The sequence below is a fragment of the Corapipo altera genome, unplaced genomic scaffold (assembly GCF_003945725.1).
Source record: "Corapipo altera isolate COAL_440 unplaced genomic scaffold, ASM394572v1 0, whole genome shotgun sequence".
Classification (NCBI taxonomy): Eukaryota; Metazoa; Chordata; class Aves; order Passeriformes; family Pipridae; genus Corapipo; species Corapipo altera.
The window spans coordinates 6,819,061-6,841,072 of NW_020884872.1; the positions used below are offsets into that span (position 1 = coordinate 6,819,061).

Here is a 22,012-nt window from a genome sequence, read left to right on the forward strand (position 1 = left end):
TTTTTTTTTCCTTTTAACCTTTCTGTGAGTGTTATTTTGAACTGCAAAATATTTGATCATCAGCTGATGCACAGGAAAATTTGCACCTTATAGCCCATGCAAGGATTAGGTGTCTTTTAGCCACTTTTGTGCTCACTAACTGATTTGGTAGAGCTAGACAGGAGTACTTCAGTTTGCTGTATTCTTGTGCCAGAAACTTCACCTGACTTCTCCAAATCCCAAGATGTACCAAAGCTTCTGGAGCACTGTGCAGCCTGTGACAAACTCCCATACGCTTCAGATTCACCTCTGATGACAGAAACAAAACATGAAAGCTTTCACAAGATGACCTGTAGTCACCTTGCTATGTCAGAAATACCCAAACGATGGCTACCAAAAGTAGCAGAATTGAAAGGGAGTTTTTTTCCAATACAGAATGTTATTGCACAGCAGTTTGTGAACATAATAATCTTTATGTAAGAGAACAACAAAAGGGAAAGGGGAGTATTGTTGGTCCGAAATGAGATGTTTGTCTTTTCCTGTAAAACTCTTGCCTACAGTTTGAGTCTCATTTGTCGCTTGTTCATTTTTGCAATGACTGCAATGGAATGGTTTTTATCAGTGAAACATCAAGAGGTTTTGCAATCTTCTGTTAGACTGTATTGTGATGTTTATGTAGCATTTTCCATAGTTGCAGAAATCTTGTTATAAAGATACCTTTTAGTAAAACTGATACAGGAGTAATTTAATCACATCAAGAGCTTTAGTTGCTGAGATTTTCTCCTTAATTCTTTCCAAACACTCCAACTTGTTGCCATGATTTCCACGTAGTTTGAGTGTTTGTATATGTTTCTGATTAGCAAATTGATTGACGTGCAACTGGAGTTGGGGCAAACTTGTCAGCAAAATGCAGACATCCAAAATTTTTACTGTAGGTTATCTTGGTAGGTATGAATGCTTGTTTGCAACATGGTCATGTAAATAGATGAAACTGCTTAAGCAAAATACATGAATTCTGCCTTCTCTGCTATTAAGATTCAGTTCAATATTTCTGTGACTGGAAGTAAAAACACTTTTTCCAGGGAATAGGACTAAACCTTATGCACTGTGCTGTGTGTCATATACAAATCTGAGTTGGTCTGGGTGACTTGGGACTTGATCTGTGCATAGATTTCAATGTTGATTTTTGCACTGTACAGAACTTAATTAACCATATGAATTCTGAGAGCACACGCAGTTACCACTTCTGTCTTTCATTGCCTGAACTGCCTGTAGTTCAGCACTTCAGATCTTGCCAGTAGTTTAACACTCTTACACTTCTGCTTTTAGGCATATCTGGGAAATGAATAAAACTAGTGGATATGTATTTATGTATTTATAACTATATTCAACTACATTAAAAAATTACCAGAATAGAAACTGTTCTGTAAAACCATCTTCTCTTTCCAATCTTTGAATATGCAAAACAAGTGTGGTAGTTTGGGCCTTCCCTCCTTTCTTCTTATAGTCTGGTTTACGTAAAAATCGTAGGGAATACTGGGTAAATCTAGACCCTTCCTTGGCTACAAAGTGGTCACCAAGGAAGGCCTAACCCAAACTACCACAACAAGAAATCTGTTGCATGTTGCTTTCCTTCTACTCTTTTCACTTTGAACTTCTTTTATGGTTTCTGGGAACATTCAGTAATGACTGGTGCTTCTTCTGTATTTTCAAGAGGTTATTAGATCCTTGAGATCCAGTAGAAACTTCTTGGTGAGGATTTTCTTACATATTAAATTGTTTTAAAGTTATTAAGACTGCAAAATCACTAACAGGGGTGGAACCTAAGTGTCCTACCTGGCCATGTTTTTTCTGAGGAGCTCTTCCTCATTCAGTGCAGAAGTTAAGAGACTCCCAGAATAAAGCTTTCAGTACCTTTTCTCAGTGTTTATTCAGGCAGACACTTTTCTTCCTCTTTATGTCTAGTCCTCTGCTTCCTATCTCAGAGTCCCTCTGTTTTGTCCAGCTCTTTTCCTAGTGTACCTTTAGCTGTTTGCTGGGTGATCAGAAGCAGTTTTGCTGAGAATTATGTTTATGCTGCTTGGCCTTCTTAGAGCTCAACATTTAATGCTTTCTGGTCAGTAGGTTTATATGTTTCAGTCATTTGCCCAGACAGTCAGAAAACATTTATCTTCTGATTGATGAGCTGGCTACCCATGCAGCACATTGGAATGGGTTAACCAAAAAGTAGACAGGCACTTGGAGTCTTTAAACTGCTTTGCAAAGTGTGTGCTGTGCATATTTGCCTTAGGATTTTGTGTTCACTGCAATGGAAATTAATTTTTTTTTTTAAATTACTATGCAATTGACAAGTCACCTTCTAACTTCTGATTTGGCCACAGGATGTCTAAACAATGCAAGAAGTTTGCCATATCAACTGTGTTACACTGTAGTATTTTTCTGTCTCTCCCTCATGCCTTTCAAGTTTTCTGGGATTTTTCCTCCACGAACTATTCTCTCCAATGCTAGACCAATGTAGTACTCAATTTGTAGTTTCTTGAATTGCCTGTACTGCACAAAAGCTTTTCCACCATTTCAAACAAGAAAAACTTTGATGCAATTAAAAAATTTAAAGGAGACATAATCTTGAACAGACTGCGTAGGAGAAAAGCAAGGCGTGTATCATTTTTTGGCACTACGTAGAAATGTTGGAGTGAGATCTTGCTAAGAGTCTATCACAATGTTATATTTGATTAGTAGTTCCCAAAGTTTTGTTCATTTTATTGCCTTTTTGATAAGTGCTGGGGAGCAAGTGGTTGTTACTAGAAGGGTTAGGGAAAGAATGATTTCAGCCTATGCTGCCATCAACAACTCTGTCTTAAGAGAAACAACCACAGTCAACCACGTGCTGAGGTATCCTAACAAGTGCAACTCCATTCCCTATAAAATCTAATTAAGAAAGGACAGAAGTTTGGGGTTCTGAGTTTGTATCTGTGCAAATTATAAGGGTGCTTTGGTAGTGAACATATTTGCTCACCCAGACTTGCAGCTGCTGATCTAAAACCAGTCTTGTCAGTGGCACTGAGCATCTGGAGGACTTACACTGCTCCATTCAGTCTTGCTGTAGTTACTTGGCCATCAGTTGTGGTTCAGCCATTCCAGGGCAAATGTCTATGCTTTGTTCAGCCTTTTTTGTGAAGGAAACGTGTGTCCAAAACCTGGGGCTTTTTTTGATGATGGGCAAGAACTGAGTCCTCAACTTCAACCTAGTTTCTGCCTTCTTCCTTGATTTTTTAGGTAAAAACGCTGTCAATAGGTGAAACATAAAATATCTTTTGCATTTCATGAATGGATGGGTATTACACACTTCACTGTACAGATTGCTTGGATTCATTTGGATATACACATTGAATTTATTATGGCTAATATTAATGTAGCAAGCAAGATGATTTGAAAAAAATACAATATGTTATTATTTTATTTGAATATTTACCACTTCATATCAAAACATGGCCATAGGTAGTTAAAATCAGTTTATTGATAGTTATAGTTACTAAAATCTTTCCATATTCCTTCCCATTTCAGTGAAAATATCAACGTCACGTTTTTGATGTTCTGGTGTGGATTTTGTAAACAGACCATAAAGACTTTTCTTAAATGTTTTATCTAACAGAAGGGTTATAACTGGATCTAAACTGCTTTTAGCAGCAGCAAGGCAAGTAAGGAAATTTTTAATTTCCACTAAGTAGTTTAACCTTGGGCAGTCATTATGTCTAAGCAGTATGTAAAAAAGAGGCCTAAAAATATGATACGGAAGAAAGCAGACAGTTAATATCATCTGGATGACAAGAATGTTTCTTTTCACTTTACTGTAAATTAGATGTTTTTGTCCAATACAGCTATTTTTTTGTATGTTATTCAGATGTCTGGTAAGAGAATAGTATGACCTCAAAACTGTCATAAAAGACACAAAAAAACATGCAGTGGCAACAGAACCTGCAATCATTGCAGTAAATTCACTAGCTTCTACCTGGATGTTGTAGCAACTGGGAAAGTATTCCAAAGCCCTTGCCTGGACATCATATGTTATAGCTGTTACTGTTATGCAGAGCACAGTAAACCATATACCGATGCACAAATATTTAGCAAATTTTGGCTGACGAAACGCTTGAAGCAAACATCTGGAGAGGTTTTCATTAACTGCTTGGGAGTACTGTGTGTCACAGTTCTTCCTCAGCGTTGCATACTGGCTCAGAGCAATTGAGCACAGGATGATAATGGTCACATACATGCAGACGTGCATGACCAGAGTCCCGAGGTGATGTGCTATCCTGCATTCCAAGGATTCGTAGCTCCAGTGCTTCCCTCCTGCAAAGTAGGCAGCCAGGAAGGGCATTGTGCTGCATACAAACAGATTTGCAGTCACGAGGTTTGCCAGGTAAATGTATTGTGTTCTCCTGGTGGGCACTTTCCTTGAAAATATCCAGGCAGCGAGAATGTTTCCAAAGCTTCCAGCAGGGAATAGGCAGGAGTAGATGACAGGTAGAGCTACAGTGGTAGCTGGTGATGGCTGAAGAAAACATGTTGAATTGTTCATTTATGCCAGTGTATCTTGAAGGAATGGTCAGAGCTGAAAAACAATTAAAAAATTATTCTTCTGTAATGTTCATTTAACATCTCTTTTATTCCTTGCTCAGATCTCAGCTGTTTCTGTTTCTCCCCTACTTTTCAGTGTTCCTAACAGCTGTTTGATGCTGTTACCATCTTGAGTTTGCGTGAGGTTACAGTTTGAGTGTTCTCTCCCACTGAGATTTTGTGAAAAAAAGTTGCCTGATGTTAAACCCCTAAGATTTTATGTGCATAGAATCTAACAAAATAAATTAGGAACTGAAGGTTCAGGCTAGGGTCTGGCAATAACTTCTGCGATCTTGGTTTATTTCTCAGCCTGCCGGAGCATCTGTAACCTAATTTGGAAACCATTTAAAGCCATTTAAAGTTTACATAAGCAAATTAAATGCAAAGTATTACTTTGCAGAAATGCAGAGGAGCGTCCAATACCTCCATTTAAGTACAAATTAGACTCAGTATGATGTAGGAATCTGGCTAAATGTATTTATTTTGTGCTCAAGTCTGTATCTAATCTTGTTTTATACATTTAGTCTATATTTGTAAACATATAAAATGGTTGTCGAAAACTGCAATATATTTATTTTTCCAAGATCAGTTTTCAATCTTTTCTGAATTTTCAAACTGAAAATAAGAAATCAAAGCTCTATACAATGACTGTGTATAAAAACTGGTATTTCAACTTACTAACCTGTACTGGAGAGCTTTTACTTTTGTATCATACATACGTTTTAGTGCAGTGTATCCTAGTTAGCTTTTGCTTCATATAAAATTATATGGAACAAATTAAGAGGTTTCAAACTTACAGTCAGATAATAATTTTTTGTTGACAACTTTAAGCAAATGAACTCAGATGCTAAAGAGGATTCTGTGTAGGTATGATAAAAAGCCCAGATGCTAAGTTTAAAACTCTGCTGTAGGCAGTGTTTGACAACTTGCAAATTAAACTTAAATTAAAAAATTAACTTTCCTAGCTGTTGCAGTTTACTATGCACTGAGTTCATGTCTTGTTAAACCAAAATGTTTATGACGAGTTAAATTCACGAAACAATTGCTGAATATACTCATTTAAAAGTCTAATGATAATTTTTGTGTCAATGACCAAATTTTGTCAGGTAAAACAAAGTAGTAGTTTGAAGCTTACCTGTGCAAGCTGCAGGCACCTTCCTTTGCTGAGAGGAAATATTTCTGATGGCTGTTCTGTCTCCACTGCTGCAATGAAAACGGTGACACTTGAATCTGGAAAATACAACTAAGAACAATATCTCTCTGACATCAGTAGGTTTTCAGAGTGTGCACTTTTCTTTCACAATGTCAGACAGCATCTGGGCATTTAAAGTTCAGACAAAATGATATTGTCTGTACAAAAAACTTAAAAATTAGGTCAGGATCAGCTCCATTAGGGAAATGACAAAAAATGAGATAGTGTGGAAGAGTGATTGTAACAGTCCTTTGGGGTCATGTAGTTAAGGCACAGAAACATCTTGCAATCCTTATATAGTGCTTTCCTCTTTTTGGGGGCTGGAGGGGTTCTCTTTAGGACTGCCCACTTTCCAATGTGAATAAAAAAAAAAAGAAGTTGCTATTTTATATGTGAAAACTTGTCTTTTCAATGACATTTAACAGTTCTTCAGCTCCAGGAGCTACCACAAAGCTGACTGTGTGTTCCTGAAGCCCACATACAATATTATTGTGTCAGTGTATGTCCAGACATGAGTGACCAAATGAGGGACAGGAGCACATCTCTCCTGTCTAGTCAGGAGATGGATTGTGGGGAAGCAACTTTCAGCTGATGCATCCTAGGCATCAGTCAGGGAAAACAGACTCATTGTCTAAAAAATACAGTGTTTTATACAAATCATCCAGAAGTGTGCACAGGACCATTTGCTTCCTCCACAGGATGATAGGTTTGATCACAAATCAGTCAAACTCTGTTTAGGTCTGCAAAAGTTGAGACCTGTGAATGTTTTCTGTCTGATACATCTGTGGTTGTATAGCTTTTCAACAGCTATAAATAAATTGCTTATGAGAACAGAAGAGATACCAAAATTGCAGAAGTTTTTATTCTGCAAGGTTCTTGTTTTGCTAGTTTTGCTTTATGTTGAAACATACACTGAGGTAAGAATTCACCTCAGTGATCTATTATCAATTTTATTGTTCAGTCTCATTAATTTTTTTACTAAAATGATGGACATGTATGCTGGCTTCCTCTTTAGAATGCATAACTGAACTCATAATTAAATTTACTTGCTGTAGAGTATTAGTAATTAGGTTGTAATGCTGTAATTAGTTTGCATGTACTTTAAGTCTTTTTCTTGTTAGATTTAATTATACCTTTTGGGTTTTTCTCCATGTTTGAATGTATGGTTATATTAAAATTTGCTCTAACAGAAAGGGTCTTGTATTTATTAAATGTTTAATAGTCTCTTACATAGTCTTAGAAGTCCTTGTTATTGTGATGTTCCATTGAGGTTTAGTTACAAGAACGCATATCCTGAAATTTTGCTATGAGTGGTGTGAACCATTCTCATAAGCAGGGGTTTTTTAGTTGTTGTTGTTATTATTATTATTTGGTTGGTTATTGACTGTTGCCTGTGGTATTTATAATTCAATGACAATAACTTATGCTGTAGGAAGAGATAATGCTACATTTTTTTTTCTGATTATTATATGATAATAGATTATTATAGTGAAGTCATCGGACCTCATTTTGGAACGGATTACTGAGATCAGTAGCAAAGGAATGGGATAAGTTTTTTAAAAAAAAAAAAAACACCTAACCCAGAAAAACGGTAACAGTTGATTCTAAGCTGTAGTAAGCACCTTCCTTATTCTTTTAGTGGACTATTTCCATTCACCTAACTTCTAAAATATGTATTTTATCTAAAATATATTTGAAGGTACTCAAATGGTACAGGTGCTTCTTTTATGCGATTCATTCTTAAACTCTTCATAATTATCTTCACGTGCATCATTCATATCAATTATTTATATTTTCTATACTCTCAAACCATGATAACTCTTAATTTATACATGTTACTGGATTTTATATGCCAGTAGGCACCGTATGTTGCATTTTGTCCTTGTATGCAGAAAACTTGTTTTCTGGCCCTAAAAACACCAAACCCAGGAAATTCTCAGGGGTGAAATTCGTCGACTTCAGCAAGGCTTTGACACTGTCTCTCACAACATCCTCGCAGGCAAACTGAGGAGATGTGGACTGGATGAGTGAACAGTGGTGGATTGAGAACTGGCAGAACAGCAGATACCAGAGGTTTTTAATCAGTGGCACAGGGTTTAGTCAGAGGCCTGTCACTAGTGGTGTCCCCCAAGGTTCAATACTGGGCCCAGGACTGTTTAACTTACTCATCAATGACGGGTGAAGTGGGAGGTGTCTCCTCAGCAAGTTTGTTGATGACACAAAGCTGGAGGAGTGGCCGATATCCCAGAGGGCTGCGCAGCCCTTCAGAAAGACCTCAACAGGCTGGAGAGATGGGCAGAGAAGAACTCTCTGAAATTCAACAAAGGCAAGTACAGGGCCCTGCAGCTGGAGAAGAATAACCCCAGGTACCAGGACAGGCTGAGGGCTGACCTGTTAGAAAGCAGCTCTGTGGAGAAGGACCTGGGGGTCCTGGTGGACAACAAACTGTCCAGGAGCCAGCAGCATGTCCTGGGGACCAAGAAGGCCAATGGGATCCTGGGCTGCATTAGGAAGAGCATTGCCAGCAGGTCAGGGAGGTGATCCTACCCCTCTGCTCAGCCCTGGTGAGGATCACCTGGAGTGCTGTGTCCAGCTCTGGGCTCCTCAGCACAAGAGAGACATGGAGCTCCTGGAGCAGATCCAACAGAGGGTGACAAAGATGATCAAGGGACTGGAGCACCTCAGTAATGAGGAAAGGCTGAGGGAGCTGGGCCTGTTTAGCCTTAAGAAGACATGACTGAGAGGTGAACCCATCAGTGTACACAAGTATCTGAATTGAGGTGTCAGAGGATGGAGCAAGCTCGGCCCAGCAACAGGACAAGAGGCAATGAGCAGAAACTGATGCCCAGGAAGTTCCACCTGAACATGAGGAAGAACTGCTTTACTGTGCAGTGACCGAGCACTGGAACAGATTGCCCAGAGAGGTTATGGAGTCTCCCTCACTGGAATATTTCCTAATGGGAGATATTCCAGACTCATCTGGATACAATCCTGTGCCATGCGCTCTGGGATGATCCTGCTTGAGCAGGGAGGTTGGACCAGATGAAACCCACTGTGGTTCCTTTTAACGTGACCCATTCTGTGAAAGGTGTTTCAGCTGACCATTTATAACCCATACCTATCATGTCACATGTTATAACCAGTTCCTGCTGTACAACTGAGTATGGAATATGTTGGCAGCAGTTGCTCCTTGTGGGATGGAAGGAGGCAGCAGCTTGGTTACTTCTGGCCTCTGTAGCAGTCCAGGTGCCTGTACTGTAGAAGGCCCAAGATCCACTGTATTGCATTTAATACCAAGATAAGTCTCTTAAGGTGCACTGGCTACTATACAAGTCCAATCCATGTCTTCTTTCCAGAAAAATCATTTACCAAGTAGTTTACCTAGGACTTTGACTTTTGGTGCTTAGTTTTGATGGGAATTTTTTTTTTTCCTTAAACATTCAAACTGAAAGGTATTTTTGACTGCATGAACTCTTTAAGACAGATGCACTGCACAGTAACCATTTCCAGTTGGACACTTGTATCAGGAGAGTTGTTGTAGAGCACCATGATTCCCCTCTGCCTGCTTGTCAGCTTTCCATGCAGGGGTGACCCAGTGTGTGCACAGCACTTTTGTTGACTTGATTTAATGAGGATTTTCTCTATAATCAGTATATGTATTTAATACTGTAAGAAGTGCTTATCAAAGCGAAATTGTCTAAGCTCATGTTTAAATCTGCTCGAGCTGAGCGTTGTGCTGAATCAGTGAAGATAAAAATATTGGGCAGATTTAACATAGGTCTCTGTTTGGTGTTCACCGATAATTTATTTTCACCAGTTTCTAAAACTTCCCTTGTGGTTCAGCAAAACAGACCTCAAATGAAAGTTCCCATGCTGTTTGCTGAATTATAAGTGTGTGCAGTGCAGCTCTGTGGTATCTTTAAGGATATAGAAATGGGGATATGTTGCACTCACAGTTTCAATTCCTTGGTTGTCGTACAATGTGCAGAGTTAAGTGTTTCACAGGGTCCAGGTAATTGTTTTACCTGGACAGGCAAATCACAAGCCAAGCAACGTCTTTTAGTATGGGAAACTTAGCTTGAGGATGACAATACTAATAAAAATAATCTTCCAATTTATACTTCAGGTCTTTAATGTTACTGTCATTATACATCTCCCAAAGGTCTTTACAACTATATTTGCTTATAAAAAAGAACTGTCTGTGTATTGCTCATGAGGATTTTTACTGTTAACTTCAGAAATTGGGGTTTAACATGAAAACTGTGTTGATCATCAGAGACAAATAGGAAGCTTTCTCTGTTGTTCTGCACCATACTGTAATTTATGGTTTTTCAATTTAAATATGTTTGTGTATAACAGCTGTTTGGGTTTTCCAGGTTCTTCTTAAGCTTCTGTGAAAATGCAAAAGTAATAAAGCAAAAATAAAAATCTAAAACACTGCAGTAAAAGCAAAACTGATACTTTAAAAGGTAGCTTCTTATGGCTGCTATCGCGGTTTAAGCTAAAACCAACCAGCACAGCTGCAAAAATCATTCCTTACTGATAAAGAACACTTCTGTACCCTCTGACAAAAATGATCCTGTTTTTCTTCAGAGTTTTAATTTGTTGTTGACCATGTTTGTGTTTTCATCTTTACCTAGTGAGAATTTTTGTGTAAGGAATAGCAAGTATATTTTTGATTTTAATGCACAGTCACTTATATCTGTGGTTTGAGAGTTATATGAAGAAGTTGGCTTTGTTTTATAATAGGTGCAGAGGTATACTACTTACTGTATGCAAACTTAAAGGAACCAAGACTTACCATTTACTCCTCATTTTGTTTCTCACTTTGCAGAACAACAGTAGAAAATTATTCATTTCTCTGCAACTGATGTTCTTATTTCTACATTTCCCACTCTAACTGTGCAGTTAGTGTTAAGGCTTTTTCCAACTTCATCCCTTACCCTCAGTTTTCATGGGGACAGACAAATCAATTATTTTGATAACACAACATAGAAAGATTTGATTGATTTACTTCCCTCACAAAATGGCTTAACTCTCACAATGTCTGTTGAACAACTTCTCTTCACAGAGTTTTCCTACCAATCCACTCTACGATCAGTGAACAGTGTGACAGCTTTTTAGCATTTTCTCAGTTCTCTTGGATTCCACAGAACCCTCAGTAACTGGGATTTTGTTTAAGGGATGGAAAAAAGGCTGGCAGAAGGTTTGCAGTGCTACAGAAAATACATTTTGCATTGGTGGAACATTATCAACCTTTCTTTTTCTCTGTACACTTTGTACAACACATCTCCCTCCTCTCTGTCCTGGTTCTGTACATGCTGTCAGAAACCATTAAACTAAAGCTTCTGTATGTGAACTTCCCAGTTCCAGGAATAATGTAATTCTTACTTGTTTATCAGTGATGTAAGCTGCACTCCTCTTTTATGGTTTCATTGACTGATGTTGTGAGGGAAGTAATTCAAATAAATTTTCCTATGTTGTGCTATCAAAATGATGGATAATTGTATGCCCTCATGAAAAACACCATTTTGCAGGTTAAAACCATAATTACAGTTAATTTCAGTGTGAAAATGAAACTTGAAGTTGTGGTTTAACCCTGGTAGACAGGTAAACCCCACACAGCCACTTGGTTGCTCCCCCTCACTGGGATGGGAAAGAGAATCAGGAGGGTAAAGGTGTGAAAACTTGTTTATGACTTTTGCTTCTTCCTCCTCTCATTCTTGTGGCTGCTCTGCTGCAGAACAGACCACTCCTTCTGGGGCTCCCTCCTCTCCTTCTGACACGCTCTGGTCAAATCTGCCGTTATCTCAAACCCTTTGAGCCCCGTGTTGGGTGCCAGAGAGGGTTGTTGTGGTTTCATCCCAGTAGGCACCTAAACCCCATGCAGATACTTGCTTGCTTTCTCTCCCCTGGGCTGAGAGGGGGAACTGGTAGGGTAAAAGTGAGAAAACTCATGGTTTGTGATAAAGAGAGTGTAATGAGTTTAAAGACAAAGAAAAAAAAAGAGATATAAGAAACCAAGAAAAACAAGTGATAGAAGGAATCCCCAAATGCTCACACCCAACTGACCAATGCCCAGCGAATTCCTGAGAAATGGCAACCCTGGCAAACTTCCTGCTTGGCTTTTGTTGCTGAGCCTGACACCAGGTGCTCTGGGATGTCTCTGTGGTCAGTAGGGCTCAGCTGTCCCAGCAGTGTCCTCTCCCAGCTCCTTGTGCACCCCCTGTGTCCTCTCTGGTGGGTGTTCTGAGAGGCGAAGTCCTTGATGTTGTGCAAGTGCTGCTTAGCAATAGCTAAATAGTTATTAACACTATTTTGATCACAAACCCAGACCACAACCAGTACCAACTACTGTGAAGAAATCTATCCCAGCCAAGTCTCTCTACCCCAGCCAAAACCAGCACAGCTGTTCACTTAAACCAGGTACACTTTAACACGTTTATGATTCAAGTTATAAACTTGTGTCTGGTAAACAGTGTAGTTTCTTTGCTTATGTTTTCCATTTATTTTAAGGAATATGTGTAACGCAACATAGCTATTAATGTATATGTCAAGTCTAAAAGGTAGATAAGTAGCTAGGCAACATATATACCTTATATACATTTTCTAACTAGTATTTATGCTAATGAAGAATATGGACCCATTTTTGCATACTAAAAAAGGAGGTGACATTCTGGTACAGCAAATGAAATTCAAAGATGTGTTGGAGATTTCAATAAAAAGGAAAACAAGATTTCGTGCAGATTATGAGATGTGCATTGAGTTAGGCTTTAATTACAAAAAGAAGAATAAATAGAATTACTTTCATATTGAAATTCACCTGAAGACTCAGGAAATTACTGTAGTTGACCCTGACAATTCTTAGGAAGCACTGCTAAGAGGAGAAGTAAGACACGCTATTAAAGTGACTAATTATATGGTCATTTGACTTGTCACAGTGTAACTTTGAGCAGATCTCCCAGGTTATTTCAGTACCATTTGCTCTTCAGTAATATGGTTTTGCAAAGCCTGGCATGTTACCCTCAAGTTTGTGAAAATTGATTGCAGAAAAAAATATGTAAGGATTAAATATTTTTTAAAAACAGTAAAGATGCCTGCTTTTGTTTTTTGGTCAGTAGTAATTGCTTTCTGTATGAAAGTGCAGTCTAGTTTCAGATCCCTTTCTGAGCCAGCTGATACATCTGGCCTTTAACATCTTGAAGCACTGATTTATGTAGTTGAGGAAATCCAAAAAGTTTTCACTTGTCTAGTTGCTTTTTGGGGTTGTTTCTTTGTTCTAACTGCTACTCTGTGGAGATCATGAAGTCATAACTGTTTCCCTCTTCTGTGCCATACCTGCTCTTATAGACTTTCTTATAGACCTGCTCCCTTCCTGATTTCCATTTCTGAGCTGTAGAGTTGATTTATTTAATGCAGCCTGGATTTGCAGCATCAAAACCCTGTACTATTACTTGATCTTCTGAAGATATCTAAGTGTGGTTTTGCAATGGTGCTGTGTCCATGAGTTGAAGTCCTTGTAAATGAAAATTCTGGTTTAAATTGAGTGCTTTGTTCAAAAGAATTTTAGAATTCATATTTTGTTCAAGTTGCACCATGTCATTTGTGTGTGTCCTGTTCTGTGTTCCCCAGCCCACACCCTCACCCCAACCTGCTGGTCACTGTCATCAATCAGCTGCTCACAGAACAACTGTAGACAAAGAATGATGAGATAATATATGAATCTTGTGAAATTATGGTTTATAAACTCTATTAGACTTACCAAAGTTGATGTAACTATGTACAACTACAGTATTGCATAGGAGAATTGCACTGTACAAACAGAGAACCAAGAGAAGCATACATATCATAGGATGACAAGACGATAGATAAAAGATCATGAAATGCAATTATTGTGAGAATCAGTCAGAAATTATCGTACAAATGCCTTCATTGTATGCTGAAGTGCTTAAGAAAAAACAAAGTTACCATTGTACCTTTATGAAATTATGTGTTTATAGGAACCTTTCTTTTGAACCTTTCTTACTCTCTTTTGGAGAGTAAGAAACCCCACAATTTTTTATTAAAAAAAATGAAAACAAAATAGACTGGCTAGTCATTGTAATTGGTTTAACATGTTTATACTCGTTTTCACCAAATCTAAATTATGTAAAATCACATCAAAATTAAATCAAGTTTATATCTAGCAGAGATGAAGTCTTATATTTAGTTTGTTCAGTGAGAGTATTATGAATAACTTCTGTAAAACCAGAATGTTATAATGAATTAGTAAAAATCCACGTTTGGGCACAGATTTGACATTAAAAGTCATGTGATCCATTAGAGAAGTTACTGGTAGTCATATTAAAACCAACTTCTTTACACCTGCTTACTTGAGCAATATTGTTTGTATGTGTCAAGATAATAAATCCTTATTTTATGGAGCTTAACATCTAGCCTGCACTTAGTTCACCTCTCCGTCCTGTTACACCAGACGTTTAAGTTGTTCATGGCATAACTGCTGCTTTAGTCATCTTTGGGCCAGACAACCCCCACCTTCAGCTCCCTGTTTTTTAAAAAAATGTTGCACTTTGGGATTTGTTTGTGCCTAAATACATAAACCTGTTTAGTTTTAATCTGAGAGTCCAGCTGTATCTGTGGGGCATTGCTGTTACATTGCTGTTCACACAGCATCAGCAGTTACCGAGATTATTTTAATCACAAGCGTGCAGCTGAAATGTGTGGCTTTAGAAATCTTCAAGTAGAACAGTGACTGAGCCAGGCTGCCCTCTGTGCTCAGTCCTCTGAGTTTATGTGCCTTGCTGAACTACTTTGTGTAGCTGCAGCCACCAAATTTGTCAGAGTTTGAAGGAAGTCTTAGGTAATTGAAAATACCTCCATGTCATCTCTCTTTCATTAATTTCTCATTTTCTGAAAGCATTGCTTGCTTTTCCTTACGTGTTCGACCTTGACATTCATTAAACTGTTGAAAATATAATAAGGGTTTTAGGAGGCTTGAATATTTTAATTTTACTGTTTAATAAAACTAAGTGTACCTTCTGTAATTATAACTGAATTAATGGCTGTTGTATTCTTCACCTCATTTTCAAGCCACGTACGCTGCCAAATTCTAAAATATTTTCTTCAATAAAATACATTTATAGATGTAGTCAAAATACTGATCTCTTTGAAACCTATTAAAACAGAGAGTTATATAAAATCTGTAATGGTTTATATAGATCTTTCAAATAGGACACAATTTACTTTTTGCAAAATTCATCTATTATTTACATACACAAGTTACTAATATTAATGTATATATACAAGATTCCTTATACAGGTTCAACACCCTTCATGGAAATCTCCTTAGAGTTAGTGTTCTAGTTTAGTCCAACAGAGGATGTCCGAGAACTTCCTAATTTGTTTTCATGGATAAACAAGAGCAAAATACTTCTGAAAAGTAACTTCTCATTTTCACAACCAGAAGCAAGACTTCTCATTTTGTGACCAGGAAGAAAGAGGCAGGATTAGTAGCTGTACAGTTTAGCATTTTGTGATCTGCAGTTGATGTCCTGGAGCAATAGAGAGAAATCCATTCATCTAAACAATCAAACCACAAACTTCTTCCTTGAATAACTTGAGTGGGGAGTGATAGTAGATAATCTCTCCTGTGTATATTGTCCAAGTTTTATGTCTGAAGTGCTTTCCGTATTTAGGCTTGACTCTCCATGAATTTTTCTGCAAATAAGTTGGAATACAGCCTTACGGACGCTTCTGGACATGAGGAAATACATAACTGGGTCTAGGCAGCTGTTAAATGATGAAAATATGAGCATCACCTCGTTGCATTTGTGAATGATCTCCTTCCAATAACAGGAGGGGTTTTGTAACTGTGATGTAATGTAGACAAACCGGAACATGTGATAAGGAACAAAACAGACAGTGAAAATGATGAGTACAATGAAGGAATTTCTTGCTGTCGTTGTGTATTTTCCTGCGTTGGGAAAATTTGATCTTCTCCTCGAAATTTTCAGAAGGTTCTTGGCGATTTTAATGTACGAAAGGATCAAGAGGAAAAAAACTATCCAAAAAATTAGTACTGTGATATAATTTAAAATCGCTTCTGTCTTTGCTTTCTGTTTACTTCGGTAATGAAAGCACAGAGTAGAATTGCTGTCCTCACTCTTAAAGAAAGATGGTGCAACTACTACTGTAAATCCTGTTAGTGCAATTGCCCACACGACGCAACAAATCTGAATACTTCGTGTCGGAGTTAACATTTTAGGACGCTTCACAGACTTAGTTATTTTTATATAACGATCTAGACTGATTAGTCCCAACAGTACTATGCTAATATACATGTTCATGTAAAACAGAGTTCCTACAATCTTGCATAAAATCCGTCCAAACATCCAAATGTTTTTGTTGGCGTGATGGAGTATTCGGAGGGGAAGACAGAAGATCAGCAGAAGGTCTGCAACAGCCACGTTTAGCAAATAAACTTGGATAGAATTCCTTTTCTGATGAATGCACAGGAAGGCAAACAGGGCTGTAATATTTCCAGCCAATCCAACAACAAAAATAATAGAATAAAAAACTATCAAAGTGAGTGACAGTGAGTTGTCGTCTAAGGAACAACTGTCATTTTGAATTTCTGAGGCATTTATGGCCATGTTGGTTTGGTTACTCCAGATGGTTTTGTGTGTCAGTGAATCAGCTGAAGCTGCACCCATCATTTGTGAGAGTTTTTTAGCTGCTCTGTAAAGAAACAAAGAGAAATTTTAGGAATTAGATCTCCATAGGATCATCTTCTTGTGTCTGTTTGCTTCATTGCATACAGTCTAAACATAAAAGGCAGTAACTAAAGGAAGTAAATATGCCAAAGTGTTGCTGTAGCTGAGTAGAAGGACTGCCAGATATCACGACACAATGTAAGTCTAGAATAATCTGTAGGCAAGAACAGAGAGTATAGAGTGCTCAAACAGATAACTGGGGTTGTAATGGCATCTTTATTAATGTCTTGTGTTGTTTTAAAAATCAACTATTAAGTTTTGCTGCAAATTCAAGAAATCTTTTTTTTTTTTTTTGTTTAGCTGCAAGTACAAATAGGTTTTTTAAGTTTAGTTTTTAGGATTAGTCTTTCTAAGAAAACTTTAAGATGCAAAGACAGGTAAGGATAGCTAAGTGAAGTATTCTCGGTGTTGATACAAAGTACATAGAAATATATTAAAACAAGTCTAAACTCACTGGTATTAGTTTTAAATAAGTACCCAGGATCTCTCACATGCAAGTCAATAGTTTCAATTAGATAAGCAGTTGTGAATTAATATTTCTCTGGCTATGTAATCTGTTATAACACCATGAGCCAGTACTACTACAGTAGCTTGTCTTTAATAATCTATATCTTCATATAAATTTAAAGTGGTTTTTTCCTTTTCTTGACTGTTCACAAATCAGTATTACACAAATAAACTAGTATTAACTGGGAAATACATTAATGCAATAACAGATTGTTTTCAAATCTTCCTTGTTTTCATTGTTTTCCTTGTTTTCATTTCAAAGTTTTTAATTTCACTAAGCTTATTGCTGACCAGGAAGGTACAATCTGGAAGATAAAAGTCAGTTTTGACCAAGGAAGGAAAACCAAAAAAGTGTGTGGTTAGAACAGAGTGCACTAAGCCGTTTAGAGAGATGGTTAAGACTGATTTGTAATAATACAATTTTTTTCTTCAACTTGTTTGTCATAGCAACAAAAGACTCCATAAAAAAGTTTCTTTAGAATTTTATTTTTTTACAGAGGAAAGGGTTTTTTCCCCTAATCTCACAAAAATTTCAGAAGTGGTTTTGGTTCTCTGAACTTTGTTGTCTGGCAATTGTTACAAAAAAAAAAAAAAAACCAAACAAGCCAACAAGAAAACTCTGCTAAATACATAACCTGAAAATAGGTTTTAGGCTAAGTCTGTGTCTAGGCTATGCAATTTGCATGCTAGGTCTTAAAAATGCAAATTTTTAAGCTACAGCAGTGAAATTGGCAACACTTCAGGTAAAATTCTTAGGAAGACCTAATGTAAATACATGATCTGAACTACTGAGAGGACAGTCTGAAGTATTTTAACATCCCATGTTATCTGACCATACAATTGCATTAAACTTGTAGAGTATGTTAGCAGTTTCAAAAATAGCTGTTTTCATATTTGCCGTTTGATATTATCAGGGCAAGAAGTTATTTTAAAAGGCCAGTTTTAAAACGTGATGCTTTCAAATACATCTTGAAGCCTCTCTACTGCTATGATTTCTTGTTTGTTGCTTTCCTATAGAAACACTTGACATCACGATTTGCATAAGCAGTGACAAGTTTAGATCAATAAGAAAGAGAAGTATCGATTACACTGCAGATGCATTGGAAACATAACTTTTCACTGTCATAAGTTGTGTCACTCATAAGCAAGCAGCATGTTAAAATGAAGCTCTATTTAAGAAAGAGTCAGTGGCACCTTTGCAGATAAGAGAAACTTCAATAGAAATTTGTTTTACTGCAGCTTAAGTATAAAAGAAGGCACTTACCATTTATGTGTTAAGAACTGCTGATTTTCAAAACCGTTGGTGAAGACAGGGAGGAGTAACATGCAGGTCCTCTTGTTAGAAAGCTTCTCTATGAAAGTGATGAACATCAGCTGACACGGTACAACTGGCAACAAGGGGAAGTTTAACTAGTGTTGCAACTGGATTTTTTTTTTTAAAAAAGACATTTTTAACAAGCAAAACTCGGTTTATCTGGGCTTTGCTCGGAGAGGTTCTATAATAAAACCTTCTCAGAGTTTCACTCTGAATTGGAGATCTTAATTTTTTTCTCAGGAGCTTTGTTTCTGGTGAGCACTGTCAGTGGCTTTTTGGATGATAATGATGTTGGTACAGCCTGCTGTCTCAGCACTGTCGTGGAAGTAGTGTCACTTTTTCAACTGTAGGATAAAGATAGATCAACACTACAGTGAAATGGTACATTTTACTTTTGTTGGTGTGGTTCTCCCATCTACCTTGCTCCTTGCCTGCAGCTGGAAATTCGAGGTTGATCTTTTTCACTGAAAATGATAGCAATGAGAGAATATTAAAGTGCCCAAAATGTGCAGCTTAACCATTTCAGTAAGGCAGAAGTGAAATACAATGTGCAACAATAACACCACCTGGTAATACTGTTTTGAATAGGGTGTAAGGAATTGAAAATTACGTTTATAAACTGGACATTTAAAAGTGGATTCTAGAAGACCTGACATAGGGAGGCCTAAATTTAATGAAGATCTCTAGAGCATTGTCTTGAAGGTGTTCGCTCTCATACAATTGAAACTGTTTTAAGAGAAGACGTGGGTGGTTACAGATGATGACTTTACAGGTAGTCAGATAGAAATTCTTGTAGCTCCTGTGCACTGACTTCCTAGCTTTGTAATTTAAGCACTAACATATTCTCAGGAAGTAGTATACAAATTTGACATTCTTCCTGTTAAATAATATGGTATTTAAAAGGGAGGCTTTAAGTAAATGCAGGAAGTTGTTCTGTATTAAATGCAATAGTTTGGGTATGTGTGTTAAATACTAAATTGTGTTCTAGTAGATTTTGTATGTATGTTGCTTCCTCCTACACCAGCCAGTATCTATCCAGATTGTTGTAAAATATTATTTTATTTTTATATGTTACACCTCACTCTTATTTGTGGAAAATCAAGGATGTGGATGACTGTGCCTGAAATGCAGTTTAGAAACCAAAACAATATCCTTCATTACAATATTTATTAGAAGCATCACAGGGAAGTTCCTTTTCTTTCCTGCATTTGAGAAACGATCACTGAATTCTGTGCTTAAGGCTCAAAGTAGTGGTTTCTGTTCTCTGTGAAGGATAAAATCCCACAAAGTCTGTCATAGTCAGGATATTTCTGCTGGAGAATTGAAACAGTCTAAGGCTTAAGGGGGAAGGTAAAAAGAAAAAGTAATACCGGTAATTATAGGCATGAATTTTTATCTCCACTTCAGTATGATTTCATTTTGTGTTCCTTGCAAGTTCTGTAAGTCCTGAAAAGATTTTGCTGTGCCTGGGACAATAGAAAGGAAACCAATGCAGAAAGAGGAGTCTATGGCAGAGAGGAAAAAAAAAATCTGAAATTAAGACATGATTAAAAAAAACACCAACCAACCAACCAAACAACACAAACTTTTAGCTTCTGTTTGCAAATTTATGAAAATAAGTTTTGAAATACAAATTGTATTTCTCAAACAATATAATAATTTGTCTGGATTTTTTTCTTTTCAGCCACACTGTGTACTCCTTGCCTCAAAAGAGAATTCAGCCCCAGTAAAGCTTGGTGGCTTCGGGGTAGCAATTCAATTAGGAGAGTCTGGGCTAGTTGCTGGAGGTAAGAAATTTTCCTTCGAAGTTATTTAGTATGATGCATGTTGTACTGCAGAGTTCTGTTCTTGTGACACAGCCTGGCCTGCAAAACAAGAGCTCAAAAATAATCTTTCACTAAAAACTTTATTAGCATTATAAATGCACACAGTTTAGCTAAACTGCTAGTAGAATGTAACATTGTGCATTTAGGTACTGAGTGTTAGATCCCTCTGAATGTTACTCAACATGAGCTTACGCTGGTTTGATCATAATAAAACTGGAAAAAAACCCAAAGAATTTTCCACTTTAATACAGTCTTTGGCTTAATTCTTCCGTGCCTGATAAAGCAAAGCAAATAAAAATGCTGTCAGGGTTGAAATGTCTGTCAAAGCAGTTGAGTAAGGACTTAGTGCAGCATTGTCAGCGCTCCCCTATGTTTCATAGGCAATTCCTGGCAGAATGCTGAGCTGTTTAATAGCAAAATCTTACTAGTTTTCACATGTGACTCTTTTCTGTGTTTTAATATTTCATTGTAATTATTGCATAACACATCAATATCTTGATACGTATGTATATTTTTTGACTAAGTGTGTTTTGTTTTCTGTGGATTTTATTTCCTCTAGCTGCCTTCCATATTGTTCCAGACAATAGGGTTATGCTTTAATCAGCCTGCACAGATGAAGACCCAATCAATTTTCTGATGCTTTCATTGCCAGAGTAGGAGACCACAACAAAAAAATTTTGTTAGTTTTAATATTTTTTCTTCAAAATGAGTAACTTTCTATCAGTACTATGCTTCTTCAAAAACTCAGATTTCCTAATCCAGTTCTGTGTCAATTTGGCTTTTATATGCTTTCTAAATAAAAAGTAAATTCAATATAAACATACCAACAGCTTCAATTCCCTTCCAGATGTCTCTGATACCCTGGAAATATCCAAGTGTCTAATTACTTAGAGACATCTTTTCAAAGAAAATACCCATTCAGTTAAGCTACTGTTGTTTCTTTAATAAAAACGTCACTCCTTTCTTTTCTTCTCTTGTGTTACTCAAATTATCTGTACCTCAACCACTACTTTTTTAAGTGATAGTTTCTACACTTTTGTTTAAGATTCTCTCATTTTTCTTCTTTATGTTCTCACTGAGCAACTTTATCCATTTCTTCTGTTTCAGCTACTCTTCTGGAGGTAATGAGATACAGTGTACTTTCTTTCAGACTATTAGTTGTCTTGCAAGAAACATCAAGTTCAACTTTGTAAAAAGATTACGGCATTTTTCCCCAAATTTGTCGTGGCCTTCCTTTCCTGTTACCGTTCACTGTTCTGCAGTCCCACTCACTGTTCCTGTGCCCAACCTCCATGCAGTTACCACTGCTGGTGGTTCTGTTTGCAGCACTTACAGAAGCTTCTCAGGCCTCTTCACTATAATATTTCTCTGTATCTTTTGCCTCTTCCATCTCAGCTTATGCCATATTGATCTGCCTTTATACACTTTTTCCCCCCCTCTCTCAACTGTCATTTCCAATTTGCAGTCTTTCATTAGCACTTGTTACTTTCAGCTTCAAATATCACTCATTTTCAGGGATATGCAGAGTAATTCCACTTCATTTATATACCATGGAAGGTCTCAGTTCTTTTGCTTATTTCAAGTTTTCTCCATAACAGACTCCTTCTCTCTTTCTTCTCATCTCCATTCCAGTCTTTATACTACATCTGTTATCTGGCAATTCTTTTCCCTGCCAGAATCCTACCTGAAGGCACATTACTAGACAGTCCCCTACGTAGCATTGGCAAGATTTTATTTCTTCAACTTTACAATATCACCCGTATTTGTTATAGGAAAGTTAACAATACTGACTGACTGAACTGGGCTA

The 22,012-nt window shown here is 37.2% G+C and overlaps 3 protein-coding genes across 12 annotated transcripts in view; 1 reads left to right on the forward strand and 2 right to left on the reverse strand.

Annotated features, from left to right (window-relative positions):
• Positions 1 to 22,012, forward strand: part of CASK (calcium/calmodulin dependent serine protein kinase) — a 201,447-nt gene that overhangs the window by 93,430 nt on the left and 86,005 nt on the right. For all 10 annotated transcript variants that reach the window (XM_027635964.1, XM_027635988.1, XM_027635954.1 and 7 more), the window contains exon 6: positions 20,064 to 20,166. In XM_027635964.1, the coding sequence (XP_027491765.1) occupies positions 20,064 to 20,166 (103 nt within the window). The remainder of the gene's footprint in view (positions 1 to 20,063; positions 20,167 to 22,012) is intronic.
• On the reverse strand, positions 3,473 to 5,789 carry GPR82 (G protein-coupled receptor 82). The gene is made up of 2 exons (XM_027636055.1): positions 5,729 to 5,789; positions 3,473 to 4,588 (listed from the first exon to the last, which is right to left on the reverse strand). The coding sequence occupies exon 2, from the start codon at positions 4,553 to 4,555 to the stop codon at positions 3,512 to 3,514; it is 1,044 nt and encodes a 347-aa protein (XP_027491856.1). The 5' UTR covers positions 4,556 to 4,588; positions 5,729 to 5,789; the 3' UTR covers positions 3,473 to 3,511.
• GPR34 (G protein-coupled receptor 34) lies at positions 13,824 to 18,521 on the reverse strand. The gene is made up of 2 exons (XM_027636045.1): positions 18,329 to 18,521; positions 13,824 to 16,522 (listed from the first exon to the last, which is right to left on the reverse strand). The coding sequence occupies exon 2, from the start codon at positions 16,498 to 16,500 to the stop codon at positions 15,373 to 15,375; it is 1,128 nt and encodes a 375-aa protein (XP_027491846.1). The 5' UTR covers positions 16,501 to 16,522; positions 18,329 to 18,521; the 3' UTR covers positions 13,824 to 15,372.